General features: G+C 41.3%; 1 protein-coding gene across 1 annotated transcript in view; it reads right to left on the reverse strand.

Moving 5' to 3' along the window:
• Nucleotides 1–674: 674 nt before the first annotated feature.
• The window catches only part of LOC139268686 (kelch-like ECH-associated protein 1), a 28772-nt gene continuing 16932 nt past the window's right edge, over nucleotides 675–12514 (reverse strand). Inside the window, exons 4-6 of the mRNA XM_070887238.1 lie at nucleotides 11506–11711; nucleotides 10122–10298; nucleotides 675–1682 (exon numbers count right to left, since the gene is read on the reverse strand). Of these exons, the coding sequence (XP_070743339.1) occupies nucleotides 1534–1682; nucleotides 10122–10298; nucleotides 11506–11711 (532 nt within the window). The 3' untranslated portion in view covers nucleotides 675–1533. The remainder of the gene's footprint in view (nucleotides 1683–10121; nucleotides 10299–11505; nucleotides 11712–12514) is intronic.

Here is a 12514-nt window from a genome sequence, read left to right on the forward strand (position 1 = left end):
AACCACCTAAACAATAATGTGTAGGCTTAGTATTACCTCTGCTTTTGTACTTTATGCCCCTATTTATGAAATCCAGAATCTCATTTAAAAAAAATCAAATTGTCCTTCCACTTTTAAAAGATCTCAACCTCAGTGTGCTCTTATCATTTTCAAGTTTTTAATCATTGTGAAAATGTAGGACTAAGGGTTTGATCCCCATCTGTAATCAGTTGCTGATCTGAGAATGAAAATTGGCAGCAGAGTCTGAGAACAGGTCATCTCTCCAGAGTCAGGGTAAGCGGTACATTGCCCAGAGATTTAACAAAAAACACGGGGGATTGGGCCGTGCAGAGGGTTAGCACAGTACATTGTCCTTTCACCTTTATAAACTAAGTTTATATCCAACCCAGAGTGACCTTTGTATCAATCAGCAAATAAGCGTTAGTACGCTCAATGAAGCTCACCCAAATCCTGTAACAAGGCAATCAAGTAATCAAAACACCCCACCCCCAATTTGACTGGTTAAATTGCTACAAGGTAGAAAGCCACCATCATTTTCAGTGCTTAGTTAGATTTGGAATACATTAAAAGAAAATCTGATCCAAAATTAAAATCCAAACAGTAGCAACATTGGTTACACGCAGGAAAACAAACTATATGCTGTAAAAGATTGAAATAAAGACCATAACAGTGTATTTATTAAATACAATGTTTATTAAATTGAACACATTTTATTAAAAATACTGTCTTAGAAATTAAGTCAGTTAATGACGTTCATTGTAAGAATGGATTCAATTATTTCTTTTGGACATCTTTACCCAAGTACTAGTGCAAAATAAACTGGTATGGCACCGGCAAACAGTCGCAGTTAAATTACACACTTCCCCTTCTCGACAGAGCACAAGAGAAACCAGATGTAGTGAGCAAAACGAGAAAATCTTTCAAATGGATGTTCATTCCAGTGCCCATCCCCCTGCTCCTCCTCCAACTCTGTGCAGCTAATGTAATCCGACCTGGATTCTGCACTCTCACATGGAACAGACAGACTCGTGCTCCAATTTACTACCATATGCCAATCTATTACGGTTATTTAGTGCATGCTGTTCAAGAAGTGGGTAATTACAAATATCAAAGTTAATTAATTTAGGCAATTAGCATATTGTTACAAGATGCCATCCTCATTAGAACATGGAAATTGTCTTTGGGAATAAGTGATAAACACTGTAGATTTCAGATTGGTGAGCATGACAAGCCCTGCAACACAAACCCACCTGTGAATATCTAACAAGTATTCATTAAGCACTCTAATTGGACTGGTTGTGCGATTCAGAATGTATATTCCTCATCAGTTATTAAATGCCAAATTAAGGGAGTTTATATAAATTTTCTTCTGATTTACAGAAAAACAAGTGCAAAAAAAATATAAAAATCTGTTCTTATGAGATCCGACTGCAAAGGTGAAATTGGGATTTGCGGCAGTCTTTTAAAAGATGACTGCACTGGAAAGTCAAAGAGAACTGTTAAGATTGGAGGTCGATCGGGAGATCAGGAACATTAGCACCGAGCCAAGTTGCACGGTTCCATTGTCACAGCCACGCCAACGCCACTCCTGCCTGAGGTCATCTGTGTCACTTCTGTCCACTGGCCAGTGTCTGGATCAAAGCATTCCACGCTACTGAGGAAATCTTGTCCATCATAGCCACCTATACACAAAAAACGTGTCAAAACACACAGGTTACAGCCACTGAAATTTAACATTCCTGCAATTCATATACTTCTTTACTCCCAGATAAAGTTAAGACTCAAGACTATCTCACCTGCTTGCCCTCTCAGCATGCATAGTGAGAGCCTTGGCTTAGTGGTAGCACTCTGGCCTCGCGTCAGAATATTACATTCATTTTGTTAGAATGGATTCAGTTATTCCTTTTGGACATCTTTACCCAATTACTAGTGCAAAATAAACTGGTAAGGTCATGGGTTGAAGCTCCATTCCAGTGCCTTGAGCACATAATCAAGACCGTCACGCCAGTGCAGTGCTGAGGGAGAGCTGTACTGTTGGAGGTGCCATCTTTTGGATGAGATGTTAAACTGAGGCCCAGTTTGCCTGCTCAAGGTGGATGGGAAAGATACCATGCAGAGCAGGGGAGTTTCCCTGGTGTTCTAGCCAATATTTATCCCTCAATCATGACCACTAAAAAAGAAAAGATTTTCCAGTAATTTTGCATTGCCGTTTGTTCGTAGGATTTTTTGGTTGTGTGCCTGCCTACAACAATGACTACACCTCAAAGTACTTCATTAGCTAGGGAAGGCACTATAAAAATGAGTTAGTTTTTCCATTTAAGGCTCCCCGGGGGTACATTTGATTAATTCAACTCCATCAAATTGAGCCATACAGATTAGACAGGCCAGGTTAGCAATTCTCAAGCAGGACAGTAGCCATTGGCTCGTAATTTGCGGTCAGCGGCAAAACAAAGACGATAGTCGCTGGCCCCAAAGAAAGCTGCCTACATATATCTCACGATTTTTATCTTTTAAGTTTAAAGTTATCATAGTGGAGAAAGTTGACACTCCACAAATATAAAATTAGTTTTTCAGGGCCAGAACGTTTGTTTACCGGTCAATATGCTGTTAAAACCCCAGTTACAACTATTTCAACAAGGCTTAACAATTAATGAAGTATTTAACAGTGATATTACCGCAGAAAAGCCCAAGTTGTCACCAGTTTCACTGATGCCGGCTACGGGAGGGTGTGTGGCCGGGGGGGGGGGGGGGGGGGGGGGGAGGAGAGAAAGAGAAAAGACACAGTACAGTCAGTGTTGGAGCAGTGAACAACTGACCGGAACTTCAGGATTGCCACACTTAGATGTGCATGGGCTAAATCCTGAAGTTGCAGTCAGTCTCAGAGTTGTAATGACTGAACGCTGACAGTTCGCCATTACCCACTGCAAATTCCAGGCCATTGTTCTGGAAGGGGGGGGGGGAAGAACGGGAATCAGAATTCTTGATTTTGGATTGTTTCGCAACGATTCCCAACTAAGTGTGAAGATGTGAACTTTGGGTGAAGGCAGGATCAGCCTCGGCATAGTTGAACAGCCTACTGACACACCATCTAGGCTCCTGAATGAACTATAGCTGTTTAGAACTGACCCAACATGGAGTCAGCATCAGGAAAGGAAAAAATATTATACATTGAAAGTGAACTCTGAATATCAAAGTATAAACAAATGCTTTCAGTGCCGTTGATCCAAAATTTGTATTAAAACTACAGCAAGTTTTCCTAAAAAACGTGTCACTATATTTATGCAAGGATACAAAGGATTATAAAAAAGTCAATTTTTGCAGGGAGTAAAATTCACTGAAAATGTTTTACTACAACTCTTGAAGCCCTTTTGTGAAACAGACTCAAGTTTAATACAGGATTCAATCAAGATCCTGCAATCATCATTACCTACATTCCCAAAGGAACTATTCAGTTTATTTTTGGTGAATGTTCTGTGCTCAAGGTATGCGAATATTAGTGTTGGGAAATGGAGCGCTAACAGTTTGGTCAAATACAGCAAAGATTAGAGGATAATGCTCCTCCTGCAATTGTTTTAAAAAAAAATTTATTTGTTCACAGAATGTAAGCATTTATTGCCCATCCCTAATTGCCCTTGAGGTGGTGGTGGTGAGCCATATTCTTGAACCGCTGCAGACCCTGTGAAGGTACTCCCACAGTGCTAACTTTGTTGTAGCAGTTTGTTACAATGGAGGGGCTTGCTAGGCTATTTCCAAAGGCAGTTGAGTCAACCACATTGCTGTGGGTCTGAAGTCACATAGGCCAGACCAGGTAAGGGCAGATTTCCTTCCCTGAATGACATTAGTGAATCAGATGAACCATTTTTCCAACAATCCAGTAGTTTCATGGTCATCATTACTGATACAGGTTGAACCTCCCTTATCCCGGCACCACCCCTCATCCGGCACCATTCCCAGCTACCAGGTGGCGCATGCGCAGTACTCCAACAAGAGCAAATTGAAGTCCTTCCTCGCTGCCGACTCCCGCAATCACTGGCCTGACCCCGCAGTCCACCGCCGCCCCACCACCCCCAATCGCTCTGCCGCACTCCCAGCCCCAATATCTCCTTGCTCAGTACCTGTATCATCCAATTTAACCTGGCCTCCCCTCATCTGGCAAAATCCCTTATCCAGCACAGGCCAGGTCCAGAGGGTGCCGGATAAGAAAGGCTCATCCTGTACTAGCTTTTTAATTCCAGATTTATTTAATTAATTGAATTTAAATTCCCCAGCTGCCGTGGTGGGATTTGAACTGGTGTCTCCAGATCATTAGTCTGGGCCCCTGGATTACTAGTCCAGGAACATTACCACTAAGCTACCGTACCCCTATCTCCCAATAATTTACATGAACCCCAACCTAAGAAATCGGCATCTCTAAGTTAGTCCAAATATTATATAGTTTTGTCCAGTGGAAACTGGATTTCATAAGATCCAGAGACAGAAAAAGCCTTCCATTCCATCAGTCTAGGCTGGATTTAGTTCCAGAGAGCATTGATGGACTAGTGTCCTTCAAATACCATACTTCACCGCTTAATGATAGGTTTCTATACTGGTTACAGGCAATACATAAAGCTATAATATATAGAGCTATACTGACAGCTGTCTGCAGCAGTATACAATACTATTACAAACAAAAATACAGAATTGTTTAGTGGTGCAGGTTTTACCTTTAAAAGCATTCATCCCATATATACAGGAACAGTAATGTAGACAGTAGGCCATTCAGCCCCTCAAGCCTATGCCACCATACAATTAGATCATGGCTGATCTGTAGCTTAACCATCTACCTATCTTGGTTCCATAACCCTGAATACACCCTTTGCTCAACAAAAATCTATCAATTTCAGTTTTGAAATTTTCAATTGACCTAGTCACAACAGCTTTCTGTGGTGAGAAGGTTCCAGATTTTCACTAACCGTGTGTGAAGAAACATCACCAGTGAACAGCCTAGCTTTAATTTTAAGGCTATGCCCCCTTGTTCTTGACTCCCTCTCCCCTCTCTTCTCCCCCCCCCCCCCTCACCAGAGGAAATAGTTTCTCACTATCTACCCTGTTAAACTCTTTAATCATCTTAAACATCTCAATCAGATCATCTCTTAATCTCCTATGTTCATGGGAACACAAGCCTAGTCTATGCAATCAGTCCTCAATTTAAGCCTTTCAGCCTTAGTATCATACGGTGCATTTCCTGTAGCGTATGCAAGGGTGTGAAATTAAGAGGATGGCTGTATGGAAGTTTGATCTTAAATACTGGAAAGGAACAGGTCAAATTAAAATTTGAAAGAGAAAAACGGTTAACATATGGGATAGGATTCTTAATCAAAGGATCGCAGCCAAAACATTAAGTGATCTTTTTCTCTCAAATGCTGATCAAACTGGAGTGGCTTCTTTTCATCGCTAGATCTTAGAATTACTTGCTCAAAAATACATGCCTACTTAACATTTATTTTATTTAATATTGCAGTAACATTTTAATACATAATACAACAGACCTTTTGTAAATTAAGCCAATTATACATTTCTGAATATGGATTGGACAAATGCAGAACAGAATGCAATGGACAAGTTTGGAGGCTGAAATTTGACAACAGAAATACATGGCAGTGAGTGGTTCTTAGTAACAGATTGCACGGAGGCAAAACCAAGTCTAATTTGAAGAAAAATAAGTTCCTTGGTTTTATACTTTAACGTTAATCAACAATCCACAAAATGTACCAAAAATCTTGCAGCTTTCCTTGAACCAGATGTAGAGGTTCAGACTACACAACAGACCATAAATCTTCAAACCGTAACAGGATGTCCACTAGAAGCAAGATGTCCAGTTCAGAAGCCCTGGTGTGACCCCAGGGACTGTACGGTGAACTATTAACTAGGGGAAGATTAGCATGAGATTTTATTTACAGAAATACCTTCCAGTCTTGGGACACAAGAGTACCTCGAGTCGTGTGGCATCACTGCAGTCTCTAACACAGCAGATCCCTCCAGCAACAATCATATTTAATAGAGCTTGGAATTTGCAGGTTCACAGCATGCTTGCACTGCCACAGTATCATTAACAGCGGGTCCAAAATCGGCAGCCAACCAGCAATGTAAGTGAAGCAGCCCTCAAGCTGCATAAATGTAATGCAAGAGACAGCCTTTTGTTTTTGGCGTCAGTGACCTGAGCACACAAAGTGTTGATACTTGCCCCACAGACTAATGAGGCATTCTTGCTGTTCAGACCTTTCCCAGTCCCTGAAATTTGATGAAGGGCCCCACTCCAAACATTAATCTATCTTTGTCTTTTAGGTGGTATCTAAACTGCTATGTATTTAGAGCATTTTCTGATTTCATTTCAGGATTTACCACAGGCACAGTTTTAGTTCATTTCAGTAAAATCATTACTATCTATGATTTTAGAACTGGTGTATATGCTGCTGTAGAAATCATCCTGCAATATAAACACATCAACAGCAGTTCTGCAATTTAAATGGTCGACATCTGACTATAGTTTGTGTCTATTGAATTTACCACGTTTGTAAGCCACAGGCAATGTCAGAAACTTCTGTAACTTTGGCAGATACTCATTTTCTTTGTGCATGTGCCTCGTTTATAGAAGTTCCCAGCTGCAATGTTGTTCATTGGGCTGAATGTTGCCTCTAAAATTACAATAGGGCCAAGATTTAGAATATGCAGTGAAACTTAGATTGAGCATAGCTCTCCCGATGCCTTAATTTCCGAATGCACCACTTGATGTGGTACCAAGATAAACAAACCAGGAATGCTTGTGGTTCTATTTTTGATCAGTGTGGAGTCAGACAATCTCAGCTGACAAACCAATTAGCCTTAGCCTCCTGGGCTAGTGAGTGTGAATGAAAAGGTCAGGTACATTTTATGCTCCTTACTGCTAACCTCAGGAAAGTGCACAAGTAGGGATTTTAAACAAGAATAGGATTCAATCTCCACAAGAGCGTACTCAGCTGACAGACGTTGTAGACTCATGAAGAAAGACCACCTGGACGAGATACTGGAGACACCACAGATTGGAGAGACGATAGGAACAACAAAATTAATGTTCTGGAAGAATTTAATTATCCACTTATTGACTGGTATAGAGACAGAGTAAATAGAGAAAAGGGAATGGAATTCCTAAAAATGTGCACAGGATTCCTTCCCCAAGCAGTAATGTTAGTTATGCTAAAAGGTTGGAGGCTTTCCTTGATCTGGTTTGAGTCATGAAATAGATGAGCTAAATACCACAATGATCACAAGATGATTACGTTGAAGATCCAACTAGAAAGGAAAAAGGACAATACAAAAACAAGACCAGACTGGATTATGCACATTTTAGAATGAGCGAGCTGAGAGAAGGTAAAATATTTGGGCACACAGGACTATAGGGCAACAGTGGGATGTTTAAAAAAAGGCAATAGGTGCAGAATAATTATATTCCATTAAGAAAGGAAACTATTACTCATTTTTGGATGCCATGGATAAATATAGTTAACAAACCGATTAAAATGGAAGCAGAGGATCTGAGGACTATAAGAATAATGATGAAAAGAACTGAAAGGAAAAAAATTAGAAAAAGGGGTCAAGTGGCATAAGGAAAGCCAAGAGGGATTGAGGAAATATTTTCAAAAAATCAAAAAGGAACAGTAAAGTATTTTACAAGTACTAGTAAAAGGAGAATTGTTAAAATCAAGGTGAAATCTGAGAGGAGAGTATCGTCAACTTATCAAATAATGGTGAAGGAACTTAAAAGTACTTCACATTGGTCTTTACAAAAAAAGAGAATAATATTGGAGAACAGATGAATCCTGCAACGGTCGAGTTGATATGAGCGACATGATGGAGGATAAAAGGAAGATTTTAGATAAGTTAGTTAGGCTAAAGGAAGACAAAATAAGAAATAAGAAAAAATTGACAAAGTCGAAGAAATTATATTTCAGGGCTCTATTGAGTGCGGACATGTACCAGGAGAGTGGCCAGTGTTGTACCCATTTTTAAAATAGGGAGAGCGTGCTAATCTGGGTAATTACAGGCCAATTAGTTTAATATCTGTGGTAGGGAAAATTGAGAGTTTTTAAATCAAAGTCTGAAATTACCACATATCTAGATAAAGAGAAAATAGTTAGAAGTAGCTCACACGGATTTCAGAAGGGACAGTCATACTTGACAAACCTCAAAATTCTTTGAGGTGGTAACATATGATAGATGGGTGAAGTACAGTGAATATAGCATATATGAACTTTTGTTAACTACAGGTTGATCCTCTGTGGTCCAGCATCCTCAGGACCTGATCGGTGCCAAAACAGAGAATTTTATGGACCACTGGCGGTCACGCCTAGCCTAGTCTTACCAGTACCCATCGACAGTGCCTAGGCTCCTGTGTACACGTGCGCATGTGCTGGCAGCTTGTGGGCAGTTCCCTCAGCAACCACACACACACTGATTGACTGGGCTGCCGTTCCAGCCAATCGCCGCACACACTGACTAACTGCCACTCCCAAGCAGTGGTTAATACGCTGGTTTGGTGCTTTTAAAAAAAAAAATGGAGTGTTTCCAGACAATGACTAAATGCTGCAGTGGCTTTCTGCACAGCGCATGTGCAGAACGCTTACAGTCGTTGCCCACAACCGCGTATAAACCTTCCTCTCCCTCAGGCCCGATTAATGCTGAACCACGGATGTTTCCAGACCAGGGAGGTCCAACCTGTGCCACGCACGATTACTATGGATATTGAACTGGGGGAGGGGGTCTAGAAAAGAGATAGAAAACTGAATGAAAAATTGGTTAGAAGAGAGAAGAGGGTTAAGGGTAGATTTTCTTTTCTCTTTCTCTCTCCTCCCTCCTCCCCCCTCCCCCCCCCCCCCCCCAGAGTGGTTGGAAGTGGGGTATGGTGTTCCGCAGGGTTCAGTTCTGGTGCCACTTCTGTTCAGTGTGTAGGTTAATGATTTGGATATAGGCCTAGAGGAAGTAGTCTCAAAATTTGCATATGATACCAAAAAAGGAAGTATATCTAATTCTTTAGAAGACCAGAGGAAGCTGCAAAGGGATATAGATAGGTTGGGGGAAAAAGGCTAAAACTAGGTGTAAATCAATGTCATGATGTGGGACGTGGTGCATTTTGATTAAATAAAACAGTAGTAATTATATTTCGAATAGAAGTAGATCCACTGCTGTGGAAGCGCAGAGGGATTTGGGTGTACAGGTTTACAGGACAATAAAGGCGCCACCTCATTGATGAGGCTGTTAAAAAAAAGCTACTGGAATTAAGTTTTATCAGAAGAGATATAGAATACAAAAGCCTTTATAAAATAGGCAATGAAGAGCCTATATAAAACATTAGTGCATGCAGTTTTGGGCTCCACACCATAGGAAAGATAAAGGGTTGAGAGAGGGTACAACGCAGATTCCCTAGGATGCTGCCTGTTATAAGGAAATACAAATACGAACAATGCTATATAATAGAAATGTTTAACATTATGAAAGGATGGAACAGGGTAGATAAAAGCAGCCTGTTCCATGTAATTGAAGGGTTACGAATGAGGGGCCATAGATACAAGATTAAATACAAGCGATTTAAAACAGGGCAGGGGAAACGTCTCTGCACAGAGAGTGGAGAGGCTGCGGAATTCACTTCTGGTTTAATGGCTAAGGAAGAAACCATGTCAACATTCAAGATTGGACTGGATTGGTGGTGAAGGGATATGGGAACAGGGTGGGTAAATGGGATTAGGCCTATTTGCTTGATTGGAGGGTAAATGCAGACATGGAATGGTTGGACTGAATGGCCTATTTCCACAGTGTTTCTCCTGTGTATTTGTATGTATTCATAGAACCAAATACCAGGAAATGTCAAAGATAGAAATAACATTCAGATTTAGGGAGATGACATTCCTGCCATAACCTCAAAGCAAATCTGGGATTTGGACAGCAAGTCTGGTGATCTTTAAGTATTTAGAAGCACAAACACACAAACTGGACATAGGCCTTGATGTCAGGGACCAGGGCTTGGTTCCACTTGGAGCCAACCTGCCTGGAGAAGCTGGACCAGGATTAGCAAGAGTGAGGAAACAAAAAGGTTTAATGTTGGAACTTACCAAGCACGTAGATTTTGCCCTGATAGACAGTTACTCCAAGGGCACTGCGCTTGTGTTTCATTGGCACTATGCATGTCCAGCTGTCCATTTCAATGTCGTATTGCTCTACACTGTTCAGTTGATTGACACCATCATATCCTCCGATTGCATAAACACAGTTTTTTAGTGCACAGATACCTAAATAGAAACAAAAAGTCCTTTACCTTGACCCAGTGTCATTATTCTAACCCCTCCCCATTTTCTTTCTTCCCTTTTTTGAAGACATCAGTTCATGCTGGGCTATGGTTCCATGGACACGGTCACCCCACCATGCCCATATGAATATAATTCACGTGGTAGCTTAGGCAATGAGCTGGGCAGGCTGTTCAATTGTGGTGGGGAAGCATCACAGCTGAGCTTAATCCTGTCCTCACCAGACATCCACATCAATGGATAGTGATCAGGAGCAAGAACTGTGGCCGACTCTTCCCAAAGCTCTGGGGCGCTAATCCCAATTGTAGTGCTTCTCCCAACACCCTGGCTGACATCAGGTAATGCAACATAAATCAGGTATAGAACCCAGGATTTAAAACATTTATTCAAAATCATCTTGCATTTTGTATTCTCTTGAAAGTACTGTGTACAATTAGTGTACTTTCAAGAGAATAAAAAGTGACATATGGTGCATTTAAGCAGACGCTAGGAATCACATGTTTTGGGAGTTCCGGGTAATTTGGTGGCATCCTTCAGGTTCAGCTGAGTCAGGAAGAGAATCCTTGATGAATGAATAGGTTTCCAGTTAAACCATTCTTATTGTCCTGTGGGGCACTCTGTCTGTGTGGTTGGGGATATCTGGGTCGTGAAGGTTTGCATGAAAAGGCTCTAGATTGCCTCGTGCTTCCAGAGCTGCAGATAAAATCTGTATATTACACATTCCAACTCATGTGTTTTACCCACATTTATTGTGGTGAGTGGTAGATTTATGGAGAGTGTTGGTGGTTGGGGGGGGGGGGGGGGGGGGGAGGAGAGAAGCAAAGAGAGAGAAAATGCATCTCTTTTCTACCAATGACAGCTGCAGGAGCTTACAAGTCTTCCACTCGCTTATTTCCAGTGGACCCGTCCAGTAGGCACTGGCCTGGGTCTACAGGAATCGAGAGTCCAGTCATATTCTCTGTGGTCTCCCAGACTGCTGTCCAGAACAGCTGAATGCAAGGGCATATCCAGAATGGATGTAGAAGTATGCCTTTCTGACTGCAGCCATTCCAGCAGTCACCTTTTGTAGTCTTTTAAGGCTCAGTTCCACACTGGGCAGTGCATTTAGCAATTGTGCCATCATGAGCCTTTTCATTGGATAATTTCAATTTTAAGCTTGCTGACCTGCATGGATTTTCTCCGATCCACTCACCTGCTCCACTCCTAACGGTGGTCATTGGCGCTATGGTGTTCCATCTGTTCTCTTCAGGATGATAGCATTCTGCCGAATTGAGACGATCTGTTCCATCAAAGCCACCGACTGCATACAGAAGGCGATTCACAATCGCAACACCAACACCAATTCTGCTGGTTGACATTGAAGAAACAAACTCCCACTGGTCTTTCTCTGGATCATATCTGTAAATACAGATGCACTGCTCTGAATATAGCTCACAGGGAACAAGGGACAATGTATCACTACTGAGTTTTACAGTAACAGGGCAATGTATCACGACTGAGTTTTACAGTAACAGTGTCACTGGAGGACGGAAGTGATTAGGAACAGTGCCTGAATTTAGAAAAGCAGGTTGGGCAAAGCAGGCTACAACTCGAAGACCGATAGTAGTTTGGGAGAAAGTTTGTTAGCCATATTTAATGAACAGAGTCAGGTGAGGTTATGGAAAAGTCTGCCAAGTTAAGCACAGTACAGGGATAGGAGGGAAATAATTTAGGTGTCCTACATTTTGCACTTTTATCAGAACCATAATTTAGCATTTTTAAACGTAGATTTTATGATCCAGCGCAATAACCTTTAGTCTGCAAGTGTGAAACAGAAAATACAGGATGTATATGAACTTTGTACATTCAAAAAACAAAACGTATACATACTGGTGCTGTTGTCACTCATCATAACTGAATGATAGTTAGCTGGTGTAAAACACTTAGAATTATGCACACAATGCAGGTATCTTCATGGAACGTAAAGACAGTCCGAGAACTACAATAGAATTTGCATTAGCATTTGACTGTTAAAGGTCAGCAAAATAAATTTAAATATACAAGATTTCCTGCCTTTCCTTGAAGGCACAGTGGAAAAGTAGGTAATGCACCATGTGATGACTTACTGCGCCACGCAGAAAAAGGAGTTCCCACTTGGTCCCCAGTGTCTACTGATGTAAGTGAGCAGGGATAGGAGAAACTATAATTAGATTTAGGGTTCG

Source organism: Pristiophorus japonicus, chromosome 8 (genome assembly GCF_044704955.1).
Source record: "Pristiophorus japonicus isolate sPriJap1 chromosome 8, sPriJap1.hap1, whole genome shotgun sequence".
Classification (NCBI taxonomy): Eukaryota; Metazoa; Chordata; class Chondrichthyes; family Pristiophoridae; genus Pristiophorus; species Pristiophorus japonicus.